This window comes from Podarcis pityusensis (genome assembly GCF_964106645.2).
Source record: "Podarcis pityusensis genome assembly, chromosome: 14".
Lineage (NCBI taxonomy): Eukaryota > Metazoa > Chordata > Lepidosauria > Squamata > Lacertidae > Podarcis > Podarcis pityusensis.
In genome coordinates, this window is record NC_138039.1 from 6,666,141 (window position 1) to 6,687,961 (window position 21,821).

Here is a 21,821-nt window from a genome sequence, read left to right on the forward strand (position 1 = left end):
TTAATAATGCTATTGTCCTGTGCAGATCTGGGGTTGCAGAACAGGGTCATGATGCAGTATCAGGTATTTGCTGGTCGTAACCATGGCTTGCCAATTCAGACATCATGCCAAGCCGTTGTTGACACAATGGTTTTGGATTCCGGCTCCATGGCCAAGTGCAAACCATGGTGTGCCAGTTCAGATCTCACAGCAAACTATGCTTAAGCTTCCCAACATCTGGTTTGCGATGAGGTCCATAATGAACCACCATATGGGATAAAACCAGGGACGTGAATTCTAGTATAGTTTGGTGGAATGAAATGACACCAAAAACTGAAGTTTACAAAGGTGAGGGGAATGCATTCTTTTTAATTTCTTTGGCAAAGTCTGATTTTAGAAGAGGGTATTTTGAGCAACATTTCTGGTCCAAGAGACAATGTTAAAATAAAAACTTTTTTGTTTTACCTCAGCAGAAAACCATGCCATACTTGAGTAGAACCATCTGTACTAGGCCACTTGTAACTCCTGCAGTTTGTCAGTTCTGTTACGTACTCTATTAATGGACACAGTTAAGAGCTACCGCTAATTCAGACAGAAAACTGGGTTACGGATTAGTTAAATTCTAAAGGGATGCCAAATACATCCGTATTAAAAACAAACAAGGTTAAAATGCCCTGTAAGGGGGAATAAACCAGTCCCCTACAGTTGTTATGGCCGACACAAAGGCCGCAGTATCCTTTTCCCCAAAGTGAACAAACACAAGCCAGCAGCAAATATGGGCAGGGCAGGAGGAAGAGTTTTGTACTCTCCCCCCATCAATTTTAAATAGAGCAGAGAAAGCGAGAGAAACATACTCTGGGCTTCTCTGACCCTTGGGAACAGCACCCAAGCAGAACCAAATTGTAGGATGAGTGACAATAGGGGAGAGTTGGAAAACAGACTCCCTAAACACACCTGATGTTTGTAAGAGAAGGAATGAGGCATGGAATTGCTCTCTGCTTCCTTCTTCTGCATCTTCCCATGCACCCACCCATCTCCCTGGACAGGAAAAGGGAGGCACTGTCGCCTTTTGAGAATAGAAGAGAATCGAATCCTAGAATTGGAAGGACCACAACCTGCAATGCAGGAATCTTTGGCCCAATGTGGAGCTTGAACCCGCAACCCTCAGTTTAAGAGTCTCATGCTCTACCGACTGAGCTATCCCAGAGGCATCAGGATACAGAGGGTTGCACATACCCTCTTTGAATGGCTGAATTTGTCAATTTGGGTTTCACTCAGTTTATCATCTTTAAGATCTTAAGTTCAGTTCTCCACATTACCACACCAGTTTGCAATTCGTTAAAAGCCCTCATTGGAATTCACCAGCTTGTTTGTGCAAACAGCTCCTGCGCTCACTTTTTTTTTTGCAAAGCACTGTTGCCTAATATAATGCAGTTTTTTCCCCATGTTATTATGACAAATACATCCATTTTTTATGGACACTTTACCACATTTTTGCTGCATTTTTGCACACATTACCTGGCTGGAGAACTGCGTTGTGCAATTCGGAAAAGTGCAAATTTGGAAGGACGGCTGCGTTTTGCTTTGTGCATTTGTTTCGAAAAGTATAAATTAGGCTTTGCCTTTAAATGTTAACTGAATCTAGTTTCTCCCCTCATTCCTAAGTTGTTCACCAACAGTGATTGTTCTCCTCTCCTTGGGGAGGCAGCAAAAGCTTCTGGAACACTGTGATACTCTGTTTTGCCTCTCAGTTGGGCGCACTCCCCTGCCCTCAATCCTACTCAGCCCCACGTTTTATCTCTTGCAAGGCAGCTGAGTTGCAACTCTAAGGAAAGGGAACTCTAAAGCAGAGATGAAGAACCCATGGCTCTCTAGATGTTGCAAGAATACAAATCCCTGACCACTCGCTTCACTGCTTGGGACTGATGGGAGCTGTAGTCCAAACACCCTCCCCACACTCTAGAGTTACAGCTTGGCACCCTTTGCTTCTTACTCCTCAGTTCAGGGCACATTAAACATAAGCGAGGGTGCAAGGTCCTTCAAAGCTTTTCCTGCTTGGCTCCCATTGTGGCACCGGGACTGCAGAGCTGAAGGAAAACACACATTTGGCCTCTGCCAGGATGGGTCAAGGGCGCTGTCTTCACTATATTAAACTGTCACCCTGCTTGGATACTTTGCTCCCAGGGTGCCATGTTTTCCGAGGAGCTAAGGGGGATTATGGAAGTATATTCCAAGTCCCCATGGACGTAAGGCATTCTGCCTAAAGACTACATTTAGCCTTAGCTAGTAATATGATTTCACCAAGAGAAAAATCACCCGAGGGGTATATCTACACTAGAATGGCTATATAAGACTTTGTCAAAGCTCCACCCCATCACAGCCCAAGAACTCTGGGAATTGTAGTGCAGCAAGGGTGCTGGTGCGCAGAGCTAAGTCCCCCTCAGACAACTACAGTTCCCAAGTTTCCCTGGGGAGAGGAAATGGCTCAACCATCAGTTCCCAGATGCAGCACAGCATAGAAGCTCTGCTCTCTGCTTTTCAATGAGGCCTTTGGGTGATTAATATTCTACAGACTTTTAAATGGTTTTTTTTGGGGGGGGGCTATTGTTTTGTTGTTTTTTGTTTTAACTATTTATTTGTGATTTTATCTTGTGTTTTTCATCTTGCGAACCACCCTGAGATCTTTGGATGAAGGGTGGCATATAAATCTAATACATTTATAATAAATTTAAAAAAATAATAAGAGGATGCCCCAACAACAGATTTGCATTTATGTTCAGCCATATTTAGTGCAGCAGATACACTCCCCTGTTTTGCAGGAAACCCACTTGGAAGCCTCTTTCTGTTTCCGCTGCTGCAGAACTCTTGCTGAGAGTAAATTCAGGGAAGTGTTGAACAGTGTAATATGATCTGAGCTTCTGGTCATACTGCTTAGGGCTATTAAACTTATTTTATTTTATTTTATTTTTTGCGAAACGAAGGCAAACCCTCCCCATTTTAATGAGCAGAACTTGTGTTTTGGAGGAAATGTGGATACTGCACATATATATTTCTCTCTTTTTAAAATTGGATCAGTGAAAGGAACTGGAGAGGTCCATGTGAGTTTTGGAAACAAACATGGTAACATACATGTTTCTTCGCTGCCACACATCCCTGTTGAAAAATATCTATCCCCAGGTCTCCTAACCCTGGCCAGTGGTCCCAATTCCCCACCCCTTCACAGGTGGGGACCCACCTCCTTGCACTGTCCAATTTGCGTTCTTTCAACAGGATGAGTGACAGGTAAACAGAGGATGGTTATGCTATTTAGAGGAGGAGATGGGGGTGAGGACAACAAGGGGGTGGGGCGTCACTCGACTGGCAAAATCCTCCTCACCATTCCTTGCGTCATTAGCCACTTGTCTATGGGCTCCATGTCTGAACTGCCACTTTTACCTCTCCTCTGTGTTGAGAACAGAAATTCCCATTAAAAAGTCAAAAGGTGTGTTGGGGGTGGGGGGACACAGGGAGACGGCAAAGCAACAGCGAGATGGAGAGATTACAACATTTCCTAAAGACGAGCCCATGACCTCCAGGCTTCAGATACCACTTCACCCATCCCAGGTCTGTAAATTATTACTCACCTGTGGCAAGTAAAAACAAAAACCAACAACCCGAACCAAACCAACTTTCAGATCTTCAAACGGAAAATTTCTTGGAAGGAAAGGTAGATCATTTCTGAAACACACCTTGCTTTCTGATAGGTGAAGGCATACAAGCTGGCAAAATTTGTGTGTGTGTTTGTGTGTGTGTGTGTGTGTGTGTGTGGATTTGATTTGATTTGATTTGCAAGGAAGTCTCATCCTCCTCCCAAGTGACAATCTCTGTTTTCTGGCCAGCAAACTACTGTGAACTGAGAGTACTGGAGAATTTTGAGGGCTTTTTTCCCCTCGGGTGCACACTGCCTCAGGAAGTGGCAGCTTGTGGCTGTCTGAGTTACCCACCTGGGACCCTCTGTCCAAGGCAAACACTCTTTTCAGACAAATAAATGAGTTTCTGGTCAGGTAAACACTACTTGTCAAGTCGTCCTTATATGAAGATACATCAATATTACTAAATTCATGCCTTTTAGCCTGGAGTCACGCCCTCACCGCAACTTACAATATAAAAGCAATAAGATAGGGTTAGCTACTGCTGTTCTAAGATCTCCCCACCAATTACTAACGTATGCCTCTGCTTAGCTTCTAAAATCTCATGAGATCAAGCTTGTTCAGGGAGGTACAGTAAGGTGCTGTGCACTGCCTTAAGCGACCAGAACCCAGGCACCTTAAGGTTTTAACAATGCAATCCTTACGAATGGCTCCTCAGGAGTAAGTCCCACTAAATTCAATGGGACATTTAGGCTGTAATCCCGTATGCAAGGATTTAAAAACAACATGCCAGAAGAAAATCATTTTAGGCCTCCACACTCCACAGGCCTGCCAATTAATGAACAGGTCAGCATACATGTTTTAAATGACTCTGTGTGTGGTACTTTCTAGAAAAGTCAGGAAGCAGTTTCTCCTTGCATCCCTATCCAAACCAAGAGGCAATGTAAACTCCCTGCACCAGCTTCAATTATTCTTGTGAAATGTATTTTCTCTCATCTGTTAGGGATCCTCCTGAATATTCTAACAAACCACTGATGACAGAAAATGTGCATGCACACCAAAGCTCATACCAATAACAAACTTAGTTGGTCTCTAAGGTGCTACTGGAAAGAATTTTTTTATTTTGTTTCGACAATGAGCTACAGTTCACCAACACTTGGAGAACACACTGGAGAGCAAAATGGCCAGAGGACATCTTGGCAGGAGGGTGAAGTCTGAAAACATGCACGTCTTTGCACACTTTGACCCTGTTGGGTTAACTCAGAGGAGCCCTTTGAACTGACAACGCTGTAGGCTGATAACAGCTACACTGATGGGGGAAAGACAAGCCGCCCAGGGAACCAAAGCATGAATCAAACAGGAGCGCAGGTTAATAGAGAAGGATGCTCATCCAGCTGCAAGGTGCGAGCTTTCTCAGAATTATTATTTATTACATTTCTAGCCTGTCTTTCCTTCCAAAGGAGCCTGGCATCTAAGCGTTATGGCAATGCAATTTGAATTAAAGCAAAAACAAACTTAAAATACTTTAAAACATTTAAAAACATTTAAAAGCCCGCCCATCATAGTAGCTGATTTCGAGGCTGCCATAGCCAGTATATTTCAACCACCAAATTTGCTGGGTAAGCAGGAAGGTTTTTAAATCTTTCCTGAAAGTCAATAAGGGTAGAAACAGAAACACCTCGCTAGGGAAGGCATTCCAGAAACGAATAACTGCTGCTGAGAAGGCCTTGTTCACAGGTCAGGATAGAGGTGGCACCAGCAACAGGGGCCTCCCCCTGATGATCACAGGGCCCGAGATGGTTGAAACTGGGGGAGTTGCTCATTTAGGTACTTGCCACACCTTGAATTGGGCTTGGCAATCCACCAGCATTTAGCACAGAGCTGTCGGGACTGGTGACACATGGGCCCATCAGGCTGTACCTCTTACCAACCTGGCAGCCACATTCTGCACTAGCTGCAACCTCCAGACTGCCTTCAAGGGAAGCCCCGCAAATAGAGCATTGCAGCAGTCTAAGCAGGATGTCACTAGAGCATGGGCAACTGGGGCCAGGCTATCCTGGTCTGAGAATGGCCATAGCTGGTGACCAGCGTAAGTTTAAGTACACCAGAAGCCACCTGGCAAGTCAGTGACAAATCAGAATCCAGAAGCACTCCCAGACTAAGAACCTATTCCATCAAGGGCAGTGCAACCCCTCACAAAACAGTTTGTACACCTAATTCACAGACACAGGAATTGCCCATCATCTCTGTCTTATCAGGATTCAGCCTAGTTTTGGCTCCCAGCCAGCCTTTCACTGCTTCCAGAAATTTATAAACTGCTTGATCACGAAGTTCCCCGGGTGGTGTACAAATAAAAGGTTGAAGAACACTGACGACTACATTCTAGAATATGCTTTGCCTATGCCAGTCAGAAATGCTTCCAGACTCCACCTGTCTACTACTCATTCATTGACTCGATAGAATAATTTATACCCCGCCTTTCAGGATACATATCCTTCCAAGGTCGCCTGCAAGAAATGTTAAGCTGATTCAAAAACAAAACCTGAAAACATATTTTACTGGAGTGTGAGAATACAAGATAAAGTAAACCCTTATATGATACTGGAGGAAATATAAATGGAACAATCTCTGAAAAAAGTATCATGCTTATTATTTCTATATGTATGCTAGTAGTGATATTCATAACATACATTGTATTCTTATAGGTTATTTATCTAAATAAAAATCCCTAAAGTGATTTGGTTGGATTTGTAATAATTTGGAAAATTAATAACAATAATTGGAAAAACCCCTAAAGTATCACCATCTACATATAACATTTATTTTACTTGCTTAAGGGGGGAGTGGGAATCCCAGGCCACTTAGTATAAAGAGCCTTGGCACAGAGCAGCTGGGGACAAATGGCCCTGGGATGGGCAGGAGTGAGAAAATACATTTGAGCATCCTGGGAGACGTTCTTCACCTGCCTCTCTCTGCTCTTGGGATCCTTCCCATAGCACCCCCTGTTGCTGTGGCAAGGTGGTAAAATTGGTGAAGAGAAGTCCAGTTTCTGCCAGTCTTGCCTCTATTTTTCCGCAGCAGCTTCCCTCCATCATGCCCCACAGCTCTTCCCTCTCCTACACACACACTCAGACTTCAGGACCCCTCCAGAAAAGGCCATGCCCCCACCCGGAGTGCAAGGAACCCCCTGGAGAAGGCCAGGTCAAATGCTGCTGCAGTGTATGTGCTCTCTCCCAAGAGGACAGAACACTAAAGATGAAAAGATGAGTTCAAAGGACAAATGTTGCCACCCAAAGGATGGGAATGCACAGAGAGATCGGGATTCCTCATCCAGAGAGAATCACTGCCCCGACCAAAAAGAAAAATAGAGGGTAGTCTTCAGTGAAGACCATTCATGCTCCCAGTTCAGATCACTGGAAAGAAGCAGGTTTTAGAAAGTTACCTGCACCGACCACAAGTTATAATTTATATTTATCCATACAAAGCCAGAGAATCTAAGAGTTACGCTTGCTTTCTGGGTCAGTGTTCAGTGTGCTGCTAACACACGTAACTGGGGGGAAACAGGTAATCTTCTCGAGAAACGTCAGGCTAGATACCTGTCAGTTCTCTCCAGAAATTAGCATGAAGTATTCAAACCTTAGAAAGTTCTAGGAAAACACAATTTAGCACCACTGACCGCACGTGCTTCACAGCTCTTTTCTGCAATTTGAAGCTGGACGCACACAAAAATCTCAGGATAGGACTGAAGGAAACACATGAGTCGCATTCAACGCTCTCAGCAAAGCTTGAGAGCAACCCCCCTTTGTCTGCAATGCAACAGGGCAGAGAAGCAACTTACCCCTCCTGCGTTGTGTTTCCGAACATCCAGGGCAGATGCCAGTCCTTTAACAGCCTGGGGGTCTTCGTACGTTACGCTGAAACAGAAGAGGGGCAATGAGCATTGCAAATACCCAGGAAGCAGCAAATGCAAGAGTAAGAACGGAAGACACCGGGAATGACATCTATAAATCCAGAGAGTGTTTCCAGGTGCCTCCATATAACAGTTGCGCACTGGGGAGCAAAATATTCTCCTTGTCAGGCACAAACTAACCCCAAGCACAGTCATTTATACGTTTCTCTTGTAATTTGTTCTTTTCAAAAACAAACAGGAGCCTCAGGCTTGAGCAGCTGGTCCTACATTTTCAAGAATTGGCTGTTTTTAAGGCGTTTTATTAAATAAAAAGTGCTTACCCTCTAGAGTCCCCTTCCCTTTCCCTCTGTAGCTAGTAGCCTTTTTCCACCCGAAGAAATTGTGGGCTAAAAATCAACAAAGCAGGTCTCTCCTCCTAGATGGAGAGGGAATTCTAAAACTGGCTTTGACCAAGCTCCTCGCTGTCCAATTCTGCATTTTTAAATGCAAATGCAATGAAAACATCACTGAGGTCGTTCCTTGTGTGCCCCCTCCATGAGAGGCCTGGAGGGTGGCAACACGAGGATGGGTCTTTTCTGCAGTGGCTCCCTGTTTGTGGAATGCTCTTCCCAAGGAGACTCACCTGGCACCTTCATTACATATTTTAGGGGCCAGGCAAAAATATTCCTCTGCTCCCAGGCCTTTGGCTAATTCAACAATCTATGGCCTTTTAAACTGTGAGGGTAGCTACTGCTTTTGCTTATTACCATGTTATGTACATTTGTGTTTTTATATTGTGACCCACCCATGAAGAGTGGTACATAAATTTAATAAATAAAACAAATAACAAATGAATACATCACAAGTGGGGAAACCTTTGTCCTTGCAGGTACTGTTGAACTGCAACTCCCAATCAGCGCTAGCATGCATGGACAGTGGCCAGGGATAATGTAGTGCAGAAACGTCTAGAGGTACAAAGGTTTCTCACACCAGATTTAAGGGTCAATACCAGTGCCTGGAAACCAACAGGTAACCAATGAAGATGGTATGAGTTGTATGTTCTGGTCCCTGAGCCCCAGCCCAAACCCTGGCAGTTGCAGTTTGGACTGGTTGAAGTTTCATGGGCAGCTTTGGGGCAGCCTAACATACGAGAGCATTACAGTCATTTAAGCTAGGATAAAATTAGGGCAGGAGGTTTAACGCAGGAATCATAGGGGTGTAGAAAACGGCCTTACACCAGATCTGACCACATTTGCCCATCTAGTTCAGTATTGTCTACACTGACTGGCAATGGCTCTATAGAGTTTCAGACACAGGTCTCTCCCACTCCTCCTGGAAGATTGAGCTGAGGATCTTCTGCACATAAAACATAGACTCTACGACTACGTCATGGCCCACCACTAAGGTCTCCAAAGCCAGGTCAGATTGTGCTACAAGAGACAGCTGCTGGTGCTGCAGCCAAAGCTGGTCAAAAGCAATCCTGGACGCCACCTGTCTAGAAGAAGCGTCGGATCCAGGAGTAATCCCAAGCTGCAAGCCTGGTCGACAGTGCAGTCTTATCTTGTGCAGGTTGCAAAACTAGCCACTGACCATCACTGAAGAGTCCTTCAGCCCAACAGCTTAGTGCGCACACACACAACTCCACTCCTGAATTCCCTACAGTTGATGGAAATCAGAGCAGGGAGGGGAAACGGTTGAAAGATTTCACAGAACCTAGGATCGCCACACAGAAAGGACAGAAGCAGTTCACTATGTGAAGACCTGCCCATTAGTCAGCCACTGGGTGGAGCTAAAGGACCAAGGACAATAACTCATCTCCTCCCTGGTGCCTGAATGCCAGGGCATCTCTGGTAGGTAGGCCTTTGGAGGCCAGGATTCAGCCAGCCAGCCTTCAGGGTAGTGGCGACAGCACACTAACCGTGCCTTCCAAAATAATGGGTTGGTGAGGGGGAGATGCTGCATTCAGTTCCACATGGAAAAGCTATCACCCTGAGACACACACACACACACACACACACACACACAAAACCTGCACCCTCTGGGCATTATTGGCATGCCAGGGTTACTGTACAATGGACCAGTTCAGGCCATTTATTAAAACAGACTCTGGATGGCCCAGGATAGGGCAAGAATTGTAAATCAATGCAACTGGGAATTCTGCAGCTAACACATGGTTGACCCTCTCTGGGCCCTTGAGGTGGGCTGCAGAACGAATGCACTGAAGGAATGAATACATGAGCTTAGCGGCTGAGAGACTGATCTGTGAAACAGGGAGCCTCTGCTCCAAATCTCACTTTGGCCATGATGCCACTGTCCTCTTGGCCTTAATTTCTGCCCCCACAGGAGCCTGGCTCAGAGCAGACTGTGTTGAGCCTGTGCCCCGCAGGGCCAGATCTGAGGGCTTAAGAGAACCGCCCAAGTCCCCCACACCTCCCTCCTTCAGGCCCAACATACGTCTTGCGTTGATCAGCCAGTGAACTGCCTCTCGTCTGTGCGAACATGTCGAAGTCATCCCGGGGGTTGGGGTGCTGGAGGGAGCTGAGCGTTCCGCTCACGTTGTTTGCGCCTATATCTGCAGACAAAGGAAACAATATGGCTTAGGATAGGAGTAGACAACCCTTTTCAACCCAAGGGCCATATTTAATTTCGAGCAACTTTTTATTGGGGGGGGGGAGTATCACATGCTAGTAGTGGGTGAGGCAAGAGGCAAAAATGGGCAGAGCAATGAATGAGAATACTTCCTACACCCAAACCCCCCTCTCGAGCCTCCATTCAGGCAAGAAAGAGCCATTACTAGACTCCAAGGACACATGCCAAGCAGAAACACTCAAGAAGGCTTCAAAACAGGGCTGGCCTGTGAGAGTCTCAGCGGCCAGATAAGAGGTGTCTCGGGGGCTGCTTTTGGCCTTCACGCTTGCGATTCCCCATCCTTGCTGTAGGAGAAAGCCAGAGCCGCCACATGAGCCAGCCAGATAGAAGAAGGCACATTTTTGCTTTGAACATTTTGCTCTGTCCCAAAGACTGGTTCTAGGCACACCTGCAGCACCCTCTCCCAACCACCGAGTCTAGAGTTGGACATACAGCTACGCATCTCCAGTGGATGGAAGCATCAGACTGAACATGGAAGCACAGCTTTGTGAAACGTTAGCTCATTGGCTACTTATGTCTCCATTGCTATACATTCTCTGGAGGGGATGATGTGAAGCAGAGAAGCTGTGGGAGGGGAGGGGATGCTTCCTCCACCAGCTACTTTGCCCTTGAAACTCACTCTCCACCTCCCCACAGAATCCCAACATCTAGGCTTGTGTGGCAAACATAGATCTGAAGCCCTTTTTTCAGCAAGGAGGGGGAGAGAGAAAAGACAACATGTTTCCCTAAAGGAAAGGGAGTTAGTGGAGGGGAAAGGGTTAAGCACCCCATTCTTCCTCACCCCTCTGATGTCCAAGGGCGCTTTGCAACAGAGGTTACACCCAGATCATACATTTAAAGCACATGGATTCACCCAAAGACTCCTGGGAACTATAGTTTGTTAAAGATGCTAGAAACTGTAGCCCTGTGATGGGTAAACTACAGTTCCCAAGATTCTATTGGGGGGGAGCGAAGTGCCTTAACTGTATGATGCAGATGCAGCGAGGAGGGGTTAGCCTAACTCAGCACTCAGTGTATCATGACCTGCAATTTGGCTCAGACAATCCCATTTGAGCAGGATTGCTAAAAGAGCAGTAGACTCCACTCTGTTTATAAGATGGACAGATGTGGACATCATAAGCTTCCAGGACAAGATGGGACGCCACCCTTTACTGCAAGCACTACTTGTCAGAGCCATGTGACCTTCTTCAGGAACCTGAAACATGGAAGAATCTCCAGGGGAGTGTGCTGTGGACTAGCTCCATACTACACCAGTTCCCAGCACACCTGGAAAGGCAAAACACATACCAAGCCCAGCGAGTTGGGTCGAAAGTGTGGATGCCGGCGCCGTGTTTCCAACCATGGGGCTGACCACTGCCGGGGAGCCAGGCCCCAGGTCTATTAAGTTGTCTTCAGTCACCTCGCTGAGAACCTGTTGAGCCAATTGGGACACCAGAAGCGGTCACATAAGGTAGATGCATTCCATGGGACAGTGCTAGTCAGAGAGGCAGAGCCTTTCTCGAACACGGCTACGATTCAGGAAGCCCCACGCCAGCCTTCCCCAGCCTGCTGTCCTCCAGCTGTGGCTGGATAACAATCCCCATCATTGGGAACCATTGGACATGGTGGCTTGAGCTGGCAGAAGCACAACAATATCTGGAGGGCACCAGTTTGGGGAAGGCTGCTTTATCTAAGCCCAGAGAAAGCTATAGGGATCTGCCTCCCTCTCTGTCTCCAACACCAGGTATGGAATTTGGCTTCTTGAATTTCTAGTCCAACATTTACTTCATTTGTATAATTTATTCTGACAGCGTATCAGGAAAGCTGTTAATTTTTTAATACTATACAGGGTGGTGTTTCTTCTTTTTTTTTACTAAGTATACAGACCCTCATACTCTAAACCCATTTTTTAATTCCTCGCCAATCATACTGCAGTCAAAGAGGTCAAAGTTCTGCAAAATCCTTTCCTTGTCCAAAATGCAAAGTTAATATACTTGAGTTTTCTGCTTATGGAATTTGGGTGAGGTAGTGGAGAAAAAAGAAGCAGTGGGGAGGAAAGGGGGAGAAATAAAATGGACAGTCTTGTTGGGATTAATGAAACACATTTGATAGCATTTGAGTTAAATGTCAGTCTTTTGCCCACACAGACAGTCGTTTTACCTTTCTCTTTATGGTATGAACCATCAAACCAGAAAATCTTCAGCAAACCATTGTTTCCAAACTGGGAAACTATGGATACCAGCTTCGGAACAAGCCAGGATATTGAAGTTGGTAAACCATGATTTCCCTGTTTGGATGGAACAAGAAACTAGGTTTAATTAGAGGCATCCTGGTTTAATTGAAGCTCATGCAAAGGGAAAACACCAATTCCTATCTCAGCTTATTTTCAAGATATAACCCTTTAAACCATCTCAAGAGCTTGATATCTGGATCATTTCTGTATATCCCATTCAGCTCAGCTTGCTCCTGTCTTTGTAACCTGCAAGCAAACTACCTCACATTTACCTACTTAAATGCAATTGATTTAAGAGCAAAGGGGCTCCAAACTTCATCACAAATATCAGAAAGTGTTTTGGCAAGGACTTTGCAGCAGCAGTAGCACCTCACTTTCAAGGTTGAGTTTTGCCAAGCCCAAGGTTAGCAATTTTGCACTGGACAATCCTGTCTTATTAGAGAAGCCCAGCAGGAGCACTCACCCCATTGCTTGCGTTCTGTGCAGACCGACCCAACCTGTATCGCTCAAATCTACAGCAGACAAAAAAAAGAGGAGAGATTAAAAATGGCATGTAGCAATTTTGAAAGGTGCAAGCCTTATGACAAAACCCAGGATGCACAAGGAAGGATCTGTCTTTTTCCGGCTGGGGTGGTGGGAAGCCGACTGTAGCCACAGAGACCAGCATATGATCACAAGGGTTGCTGCACTGTCACACCTCTAGGAATGGTTGGAAGCAACCCCATCCAACTTTCTCACCCCAAAACCTGCCATTACAATGCTGAAGGCCAGCCTTCTTCAACCTGGTGCCCTCCAGATGTTTGGGACTCCAGCTCCCATCAGTCTGAGCCAGTATGACCCATGGTCAGGAATGACAGGAGTTGCAGTCCAAAGCATCTGCAAGTATATTATGGGTTACAAAAGGCTGCTGGTGTAGGTCAGGGATGGATAACCTGCAGCCAGAGCCCCACAAGTGACATCAGCAGCAGGTGTTTCCAGCTCTCTTAGCTAGATTGGATCAAAGGGGGCTTCTAGCTCCATCAACAGCATGGAATCAGGACGATTGATTTGAAAGAAATATCTAACTAATGAGTAAGTGAACTAAATTAATGAATCAAATAGATGAATAAATAAATAATGATCAGGAGCTTTAAACTAAATCCTGAGAGGGAGGAAGACAATATTACAGACGACAGGAGAATACCTGGTACAGGAGTTAATAGTTAATAGCTCCAGAAACGTGCTAAAGGGCAGGTAACTACAAGAAAGAAGCATTTGGAAGGAATGACTCACGGTTTCAGTTGTCTCTATACTAATGCACAGAGTATGGGAAACAAGCAAGATGAATTTGAGCTCTTGATACAGGATACACCCAGGACTTTAAAAAGGCTGATTTTCAAAAAGATTAGGAACTACTCGGTGAGGGGGGAAAGCCACACTTAAGGGTAAGCAAGCAACTATTTGAGCTTCTGAGGAAAAGCAAGCCACCTCTCGTATCGGAGGAAAACGTTGTTCAGATCGTCGTTTACATGAAGTAGCTCTTCTGTGACTTCTTCGTTGGACACCCTGGAGATGAGCTCCACGATCCTCTGCTGCATGGCTCGACAGGTGCGGTTCAGCTCCTGGGAGAAATGAATCATTGCAACTTCAAGGGGAAGAGATGATGTCCAAGAGTTACAACACAGGGGAGCATCAGAGCCCAGATATAATAGGCCTGCTCACACAATCTAACTACATCATGCCAGGCAGGGGCAGCCCTTGCCAAAAAGGTGCCTTATCACAAGTAAGGTTAACAGTGCTATTCTACAATGTAGTTGTGGTGGGGCTACGGGTCAAGGTGGGTCCATTTTCAGCAGAGATTACCCCCTTCCTAGAGTTGTAAGGAGGCAGAAAAGAAGGGCAGAATGCTCATTTGCCAGATGGTCAGAACAATCAAGAACTCCATATATTTAATTCTGGTTATAAAGCCTGTGTTATCTGTCAAGATATCTAGCGTAAGACTCTAGGGCCAGGGCGACATGGCTTCCACATAAACGATCAGGTCAGGGTGTAATACTGAGCTCAAAAGTTCAACTTCTTAAACATCTCAGCAATTCTTTAAAAATTAAGTTTCTAGTCCTTATGGCTGCAGATATAACTTCATGGGCAACAGGATCTTAAGGGGTGATAGTAGTGGCAAGAGACTTCCTGTGGTCTGGGCATCAGTGCCGTAAGAAGCTCTTTGCAACTCCAGGTGACTAACTAAAGGACGATAAATTAAGCTAAAATACATACAGATTTGCATAAGGTAAATAATACCATGGAATGCAGCCTTTTAGCAGCATAGAATTCTGAACCACTGCAAAATACAGCCAAGCCTCTGTAGCCAAGCTGTACCTAGCAGTGCTTGCCAAGGCTGCCACTTTTAGAAGCCTGGCTTTCAATACAAGAATTAGCCTCCTCCCTCTTTGCATTCCTCCCCCTTCGGAGTGGAAATTCAGGATTAAGGACAGCCATGTAAGGATACATATCTTAAATCCATTTAATTAGTATATTGATTGTTAAATTCCACTTTGACCGGTTTAATGTTTATGTAAAAAAATTATGCTGAAATTCTGGTTTTACTATTCTGGCTGTTTAGCCGTAATAATAAACATTCATTCGAGGACAGCCATGCTGCTGGTGGTATCAGCACCCCCACCCCTGACAAGAAAAACAAGCCTCGTTGACCTGGCATCTCATGGCCTGACGTTCTGCACCTGGACAAGTGTCGCCTCGTGCTTCCCGCAGCTGCTTTCACAGCTTGAGGGCTGAGTTTACCATGTCAGCTTTGATCCCATCAGTTCAGAGCCAGATTGTGACATTTCAGAAGGTTGGATTCAGATGGAGAAGAGAGGGCTGACGGGGCCTGTCTGTCTCTATTCTGCTGCAGCGCCTGGTTGTATGCCATTAAAAACCTTTCCTTTTTATTTAGCTGCTTATTGGGTTTCTGATGGGTAACAACTAACAACCAGGGCTTTTTTTCCAGCCGGAACTCAGTTCTGGCAGCTATCAGATGGGCACCACTGGAATTCTAAGACAAAGACGTTCATGGTGAATTCCAGCACCTCTTTTTCTAGAAAAATAGCACTGCTAACCACCAACCGTCTTGTTACACTGATTCCTAGACTGCCCCTTCCTTTTCCAGGTAGGCTGATAGAACAGAACTGATAGCTCAGTCAGTAGAGCACGAAACTCTTAATCTCAGGGTTGTGAGTTCAAGCCCCATGTTGGGAAAAGATTCCTGCATTGCAGGGGGTTGGACAAAATGGTCCCTTCCAACTCTACATTGCCTCCCAGTACGCTTCCAGGCACAATTCAAAGTGTTGGTGCTGACCTTGAAAGCCCTAAACAGCCTTGACCCAGTATACCTGAAGGAGTGTCTCCACTCCCATCACTCAGCCCGGACACTGATGTCCATCTCCGAGGGCCTTCTGGTGGTTCTCTCCCTGTGAGAAGCAAAGCTACAGGGAACCAGGCAGAGGGCCTTCTTGGTAGTGGCGCCCGCCCTGTGGAACACCCTCCCATCTGATGTCAAAGAAATAAACAACTATCTGATGTTTAGAAAACATCTGAAGGCAGCCCTGTTTAGGGAAGTTTTTAATGTCTGACATTTTAATGTATTTTTAATATTTTGTTGGAGGCTGCCCAGAGTGGCTGGGGGACAAATATATTATTATTATTATTATTATTATTATTATTATTATTATTATTGGCAGGGGGTTGGAACACAAAACATCAGAGGAGCCCTGCTGGATCAGAACGGAGACTGTTACTTAGTGAATTTATATCTCGCCCTTGCTCTCTGAGGAGCCCAGAGCAGTGAACAGATACACAATTCAAAAACCAGAACAAAGCAACAATGTTCTAAAACAGTTAAAACATTCTGAAAGCAACTGCAATTAAAAAGTAGCTATAGTTTAAAACGATTCTTCCATCCAGTGATTTTGAGGTTGCGGGGAACAGTATTCTTCAGCCACGACATCCAGTCTCAGTCCTCATTAACAGCCATGGCTTCTCCCAAAGAATCCTGGACACTGTAAAGACCCTGCACCCTGGACACTGATAGACCCTTGAACACCCTAGCAGTTCCCAGCTTTCATTGCAAAAAGCCATGGTGGTTAAAGTAGCATAGGAGTGCTTTAAAAGTATGGTGTGGCTGAAGATCCAACGAGTTCAGCATTCTGCCTCCTATAGCAGAGGTTTCCGAAAAGTCTGCTAGCAGGACATGAAGGAAACAGCCCACCCTTACTCATGACCCCCCCGATCCCCAGTAACTGGTATTCAGAGAACATGGAGTCTTTGTTTAGCCACCAGGGCCAATGGCCACCTGCAAACATGTCTAAACTCCTTTCGAAAGGCTTCTCAGCTAGTAGCCATCATCATACCTTGCGGCAGCAAACGGATGGGGGTGGGGAACCTTTCTCCTGCCCTGAATCTACTATGTTTATACTTTGGTTACAACACATTTACCTGCAGTAACTCAAGGTCCGATGAATCTTCTTGCCCAGGGACCATTTCTGTGAGCATTTCAGACATCACTTTGGTGTTTCCACGAACAACGTCCAGTTCACTCCGCAGTCGTGCAATCTATTTTTAAAAAGGGGGGGGGGAATGCAACCCTTTAAAGAAGCTGCATGCATTTCACAGTCTGATTTTTAAAAGGTTCTGGAGGCGGGAATGCCTTCTACAGTACCTGCTCAGACAATACCTGCTCTGTATTTGCTGTGATGGGGCCGGTCACATTCAAAGCTGGGGCCTGAGGAGCAGAGTACGCCGTTGGAGAAGGAGATGAATAGGAGCTGGAGTTCATCCTTTGCTGAGACTGGGACCTGTGCATGCTGGCAGCTGGGTCAACCTCAGGAACGCTCTAGCAGAAGACAATGTGCAAACACTCAGAAATACAGTATTCACCAAAAGATTGTGCTGCTGTCGTTATCATGCTCTTTAGCCAAAAGGGCAGGGAAGGCAGAAGGCAGGGATCCTCTAATTGCTTCTCCTCCTCTACAAAAAAAGGAAGAAAAGCAGACAACACTGCCCACTTACTCTCTGTGGTGTGTGTATTGGAGACAAAGCATCCAGATCAGCCATTGGAAACTCAATCCCTTTTCTTTTGAGTTCTTCATAAATGTGGACCACCCCAGTTAGATCAGGGCTGCTTCGAAAAGCATCAGCCCAGGCCTGCAAAAGAAACAGAGAGTGTTGCAAGGAACTCAATCCAGTTCCCTTCTATCGTGAAATTGGGTCTGTTATTTCTACTCTGAAGGAGACCACATTTCTTGTGAGTATATAGTACAGTCATACTTCGCGTTACAGACGCTTCAGGTTGCGTTTTTTTGGGTTACGGACCCGCCGAAACTCGGAAGTACCGGAACAGGTTACTTCCGGGTTTCGGCGGTTGCACATGCACAGAAGCGCTAAATTGCACTTTGCGCATGCACAGAAGTGCCGAATCACAACCCGCGCGTGCACAGATGCGCCGCTGCGGGTTGCGAACGTGCATCCCGCATGGATCACATTCACAACCCGAGCGTCCACTGTACAGTCGTACCTTGGAGCCTTGTGACTCGAACGTTTTGTCTCCCGAATGCCGCAAATCCGGAAGTGAGTGTTCCGATTTGCAAACGTTCTTTGGAACCCGAACGTCCAACGCGGCTTTCCCGGCTTCCGATTGTGTGCAGGAAGCTCCTCCAGCCAGTCGGAAGTCACGCCTTGGTTGTCAAACTTTGTCAGAAGTCGAATGGACTTCTGGAACAGATTCTGTTCGACAACCAAGGCACGACTGTACAGACGTGAACAGTATTTCTTCAATCACAGTGTCTCAGGGCTGTATGGTGACTGTGGGAGGGGTTAAAGCCTGAGAAAAGCCCGAAAGGTTTCTAATAAGGCCACAAAGGGTCAACTGAAAGTTCAAGGGTGTCACATCAGGACATTTACCAAATGCAGTAAATAAATGTAATTATTTACTGAATTTATATCCTGCCCCAAGGAGCCCAGAGCAGCATAAAGATACACAATGTAAAAACAAGAAGAAAGCAAGAACATTCTAAAAACAATAGCAATTAGAGCAGGCATACTCTGCCCTCCAGATGTTTTGGGACTACAATTCCCATCATCCCTGACCACTGGCCCTGTTAGCTAGGGATCATGGGAGTTGTAGTCTCAAAACATCTGGAGGGCTGAGTTTGCCTGTGCCTGAATTAGAGCATCTAAAAGCAGTTACAGTTAAAAACATTCTGAATGTATCAATGATAAGGAAACAAAGTTGTGAATGAAAAAAGTAGTATGTGATTCATTTATTTCATAAAATTTATATGCCACTTAAGTGCAAAAAAAGAAAACTCTCATGGATCAGTTTCTCAGGAAGCACACAAATAAAGCCTTGCTGTGTGAGTGCATCATTATTTGTGTTCTTACAGCTTCATCTTCCAATAAGGTTAATTAAAAGCATCAATTCTCCGCCACAAGGGTGTTGCCAGCCAATCCTACTTGAGCAGAGGGCACTTGATCTTTGATTGGCAAGATCCGCCCAAATTGGCCAAGCCCGTTTCCAAGGAATCGTCCCTAAATTACAACAGAAGGCGTCCTTCCTGCAGAAGCAATTCTCACTCCCTTGGAGCGTTGTGCCATTTTTTATTTACAAGCGAAAGGCCAGGAAAAGCACACGTTAACGGCACAGCAGCATTTTGGGCTGCTTCCAGACACGGACAATTTAGCAGCAGCCAGTAATTGCTGTTCTGCTTCAGGCTGTAAGCAAAAATAGCAACTCTGCTGCTTCCAGATTTCTAGAAGCCAAATGACATTCTGAAGCCAACTGGGCAGTCCACCCCCTGCCCTGGTCCCAAATGTTGGAGGATGCTGGGGTGGATTCTCATTGGGACCATGGTGCAGGAGGGAAAAGATTAAAACAGTCCCTTCTCTACCCATCACTCCACTCCTGATAAGGATACCCTGGAGATAAACAGCTGGATCTCTCATCATCTTTCCCTTTTCTGAAAAACTGCCTCAATGAGGATTTGGCAGGGGAAGCGGGGGGTGGGGGCTGAATCCCCCCCCTCTCCAAAGCAATTCCTTACACAAAGCGGGGGATGAAGAAAAACAAAACAAAACACACACACCCAATATCATAGCCATATCATAGTCATGCAGTAGACTCAGTTTCAAGTTCCCCTCACTCACTGATCGGCTTTAACGTCTTGCCTGCCCAATGAAAGTTCTGGAGAACTAAATAGCTTGCCACACTTTTGTAATGTAGATTTTAGGAGATTTTTCTCATGGGCCAACATGGCTACTTTTGAGCTGCTCCGTAAGTTATCCTTCACAGAAATGAGGACTTTCAGCAGCCTGTAGACCCCATGATCAATAGAAACACAGAGTAGTACTCTGACCTACTGGCTTTCACCTAATATAGTCAGGCTGCGGGCGACAGGACTAGAGAGTGGGGTGGGGAGTGAGGAAATTCTGACTTGGGGGGGGGCAAATTAGGCCCAACAGGAGGCTGGATTTCTGCCAGCTCACCCCCACCTGATTTCATACATGACATTAATTCTGGGGCAGGTAAAGAAGTGGCCACAAAGGAACAACCAGGCATCTTAAAGGTTAGAGTGTCAGACTATGACCTGGGAGAAAAGGGCTTGAATCCCCACTCCGTCATGAAGCTCCCTGGGTGGCCTTGGGCCAGTCGCTCACTTCCAGCCTAATCTACTTCACAGGGTTGCTGTGAGGATGAAACAGGGAACAGAACCACACACATCGCCTTGAGCTCCTTGGAAGATAAAAGTGCTATATAAATGTAGCAAGTAAATAAATAAATAAATTGTGGGAAGCTGATATTCAGGGGATTATTTCTGACAGGAAGGAAGGGGTGGCTTCGTGGCGTGCACCCCCTTTTTAAGAACAAATCTGCTGAAATTAAGGAAGCCGTGTTGAAATTTGTGCATCAATGGCATTTGGACACCTGCAAGACTTCGTTATATTAATTATCATCCCTTTGTTGGAGAGGATGTCAAATTCTTAGTATGCTGATCCATCTCTGGAAGGAGTGTCAAAAAGCTCAGAAATGTTGGTAGGACATTTTGGCAAGCCTTACTGATCTCCTTCACAGAGATATTGAAACAGAACCGGGATTAGCTTTGCTCTCTTTATTTAGAGGGTGAAACAGGGATCTCCCTTGTAAGAATCTGATAAACCTCCTCCTTGTGGAGCCAGGGGTACATTGGAAGGATGCAGGCAGATGGACTACCCACAAAAGGCACCGTATTTTTCGCCCCATAGGACGCACCAGCCCATAGGACGCACCTAGGTTTTTTTTTGGGGGGGGGAATAAAGGGGGAAAAATATTCCCCCCCCCAGGTGCAGGGCTGGGGTAGGGGAAGCCCAAGCTTCCCCCGACTCCAGCCCCCAGAACAGGCTGCTATCCACAAGCCGTGGGAGAGCTGTGCGAAGTCACGCAGCTCTCCCACGGCTAGCGGAGAGCTGTGCGAAGCCCAAAGCTTGGGGCGTGCTGAGCTCAGTGCGCCCCAAGCTTCTGGGTGCAGGCAAGCTCTCTGCTAGCCGTGGGATAGCTGTGTCTCCCACGGCTAGCGGATAGCTTCGTGAAGCCTGGAGAGCGAGAGGGGTCGGTGTGCACCGACCCCCCTCGCTCTCCAGGCTTCAGCGAAAGCCTGCATTCGCCCCATAGGACGCACACACATTTCCCCTTCATTTCTGGAGGGGAAAAAGTGCATCCTATAGGGCGAAAAATACGGTAAGTTAAGAGTATGGTACTTGGCTTTGGCTGATAAACGTAGATACACAATAGAGTGATGCAAGGAGGAAATTTTAAAAGATACTTTAAATGCTGATTGATTGATTGATTGATTGATTGATTGATTTATGTTTGTTTATTTTATTAACTGTCATCTGGAAGAACCTAGACCCCTGTAACTCACACATCTTTTTGACTTGGCTATTTAACTTAACATGTTGGTATTATTTTCTTCCTTATACACATTTGTATTTTGCTTTGTATCTGGTGACCAATAAACTATTATTTATTGTTTGTATTTTTTCAATAATAATAAAAACTAATATATATATATAGAGAGAGAGCCTACTTTTGACTAATATTGCTTATCACTCAGAAGGCAGAAACAAAAGCTCAGTGACAGACCTGAATTAGTGCAAGTACTTTATCCTGGACAATGGTGGGTGGGTTGTTCTTGGGAGAGATGATTTTCACCAGGACACCATCTATGAAGTCACGGTTTGCTACTAGGACATGAAAGCGATGGCCACAGTTCTTCACACATGTTTCCAGTACCTGTGTGTAGGGAAAAAACATCATTACTGGTGGAGCAAAGAAAGCTGGTGAACGCATGCAAGGAAGAAATTCATTGCCATGGACAGTAGCTAATGTCCAGGAGCGTGGGGACACTTTGAGAAAGGAGTAGCCCATGGTGCTAGTCCAGGGGATTAATCATTTCAC

The 21,821-nt window shown here is 45.7% G+C and overlaps 1 protein-coding gene across 3 annotated transcripts in view; it reads right to left on the minus strand.

The window, feature by feature from the left end:
- Positions 1-21,821, minus strand: part of TOM1L2 (target of myb1 like 2 membrane trafficking protein) — a 54,387-nt gene that overhangs the window by 18,082 nt on the left and 14,484 nt on the right. For 2 of the 3 annotated variants that reach the window (XM_080981094.1, XM_080981093.1), the window contains exons 4-12: positions 21,507-21,656; positions 17,402-17,536; positions 17,067-17,225; positions 16,829-16,945; positions 13,826-13,959; positions 12,822-12,870; positions 11,434-11,557; positions 9,952-10,069; positions 7,447-7,522 (exon numbers count right to left, since the gene is read on the minus strand). In XM_080981094.1, coding sequence (XP_080837220.1) covers positions 7,447-7,522; positions 9,952-10,069; positions 11,434-11,557; positions 12,822-12,870; positions 13,826-13,959; positions 16,829-16,945; positions 17,067-17,225; positions 17,402-17,536; positions 21,507-21,656 — 1,062 coding nt within the window. Of the gene's footprint in view, positions 1-3,355; positions 3,422-7,446; positions 7,523-9,951; positions 10,070-11,433; positions 11,558-12,821; positions 12,871-13,825; positions 13,960-16,828; positions 16,946-17,066; positions 17,226-17,401; positions 17,537-21,506; positions 21,657-21,821 lie in introns of all 3 variants that reach the window. The other variant, XM_080981092.1, reaches the window with a different exon arrangement.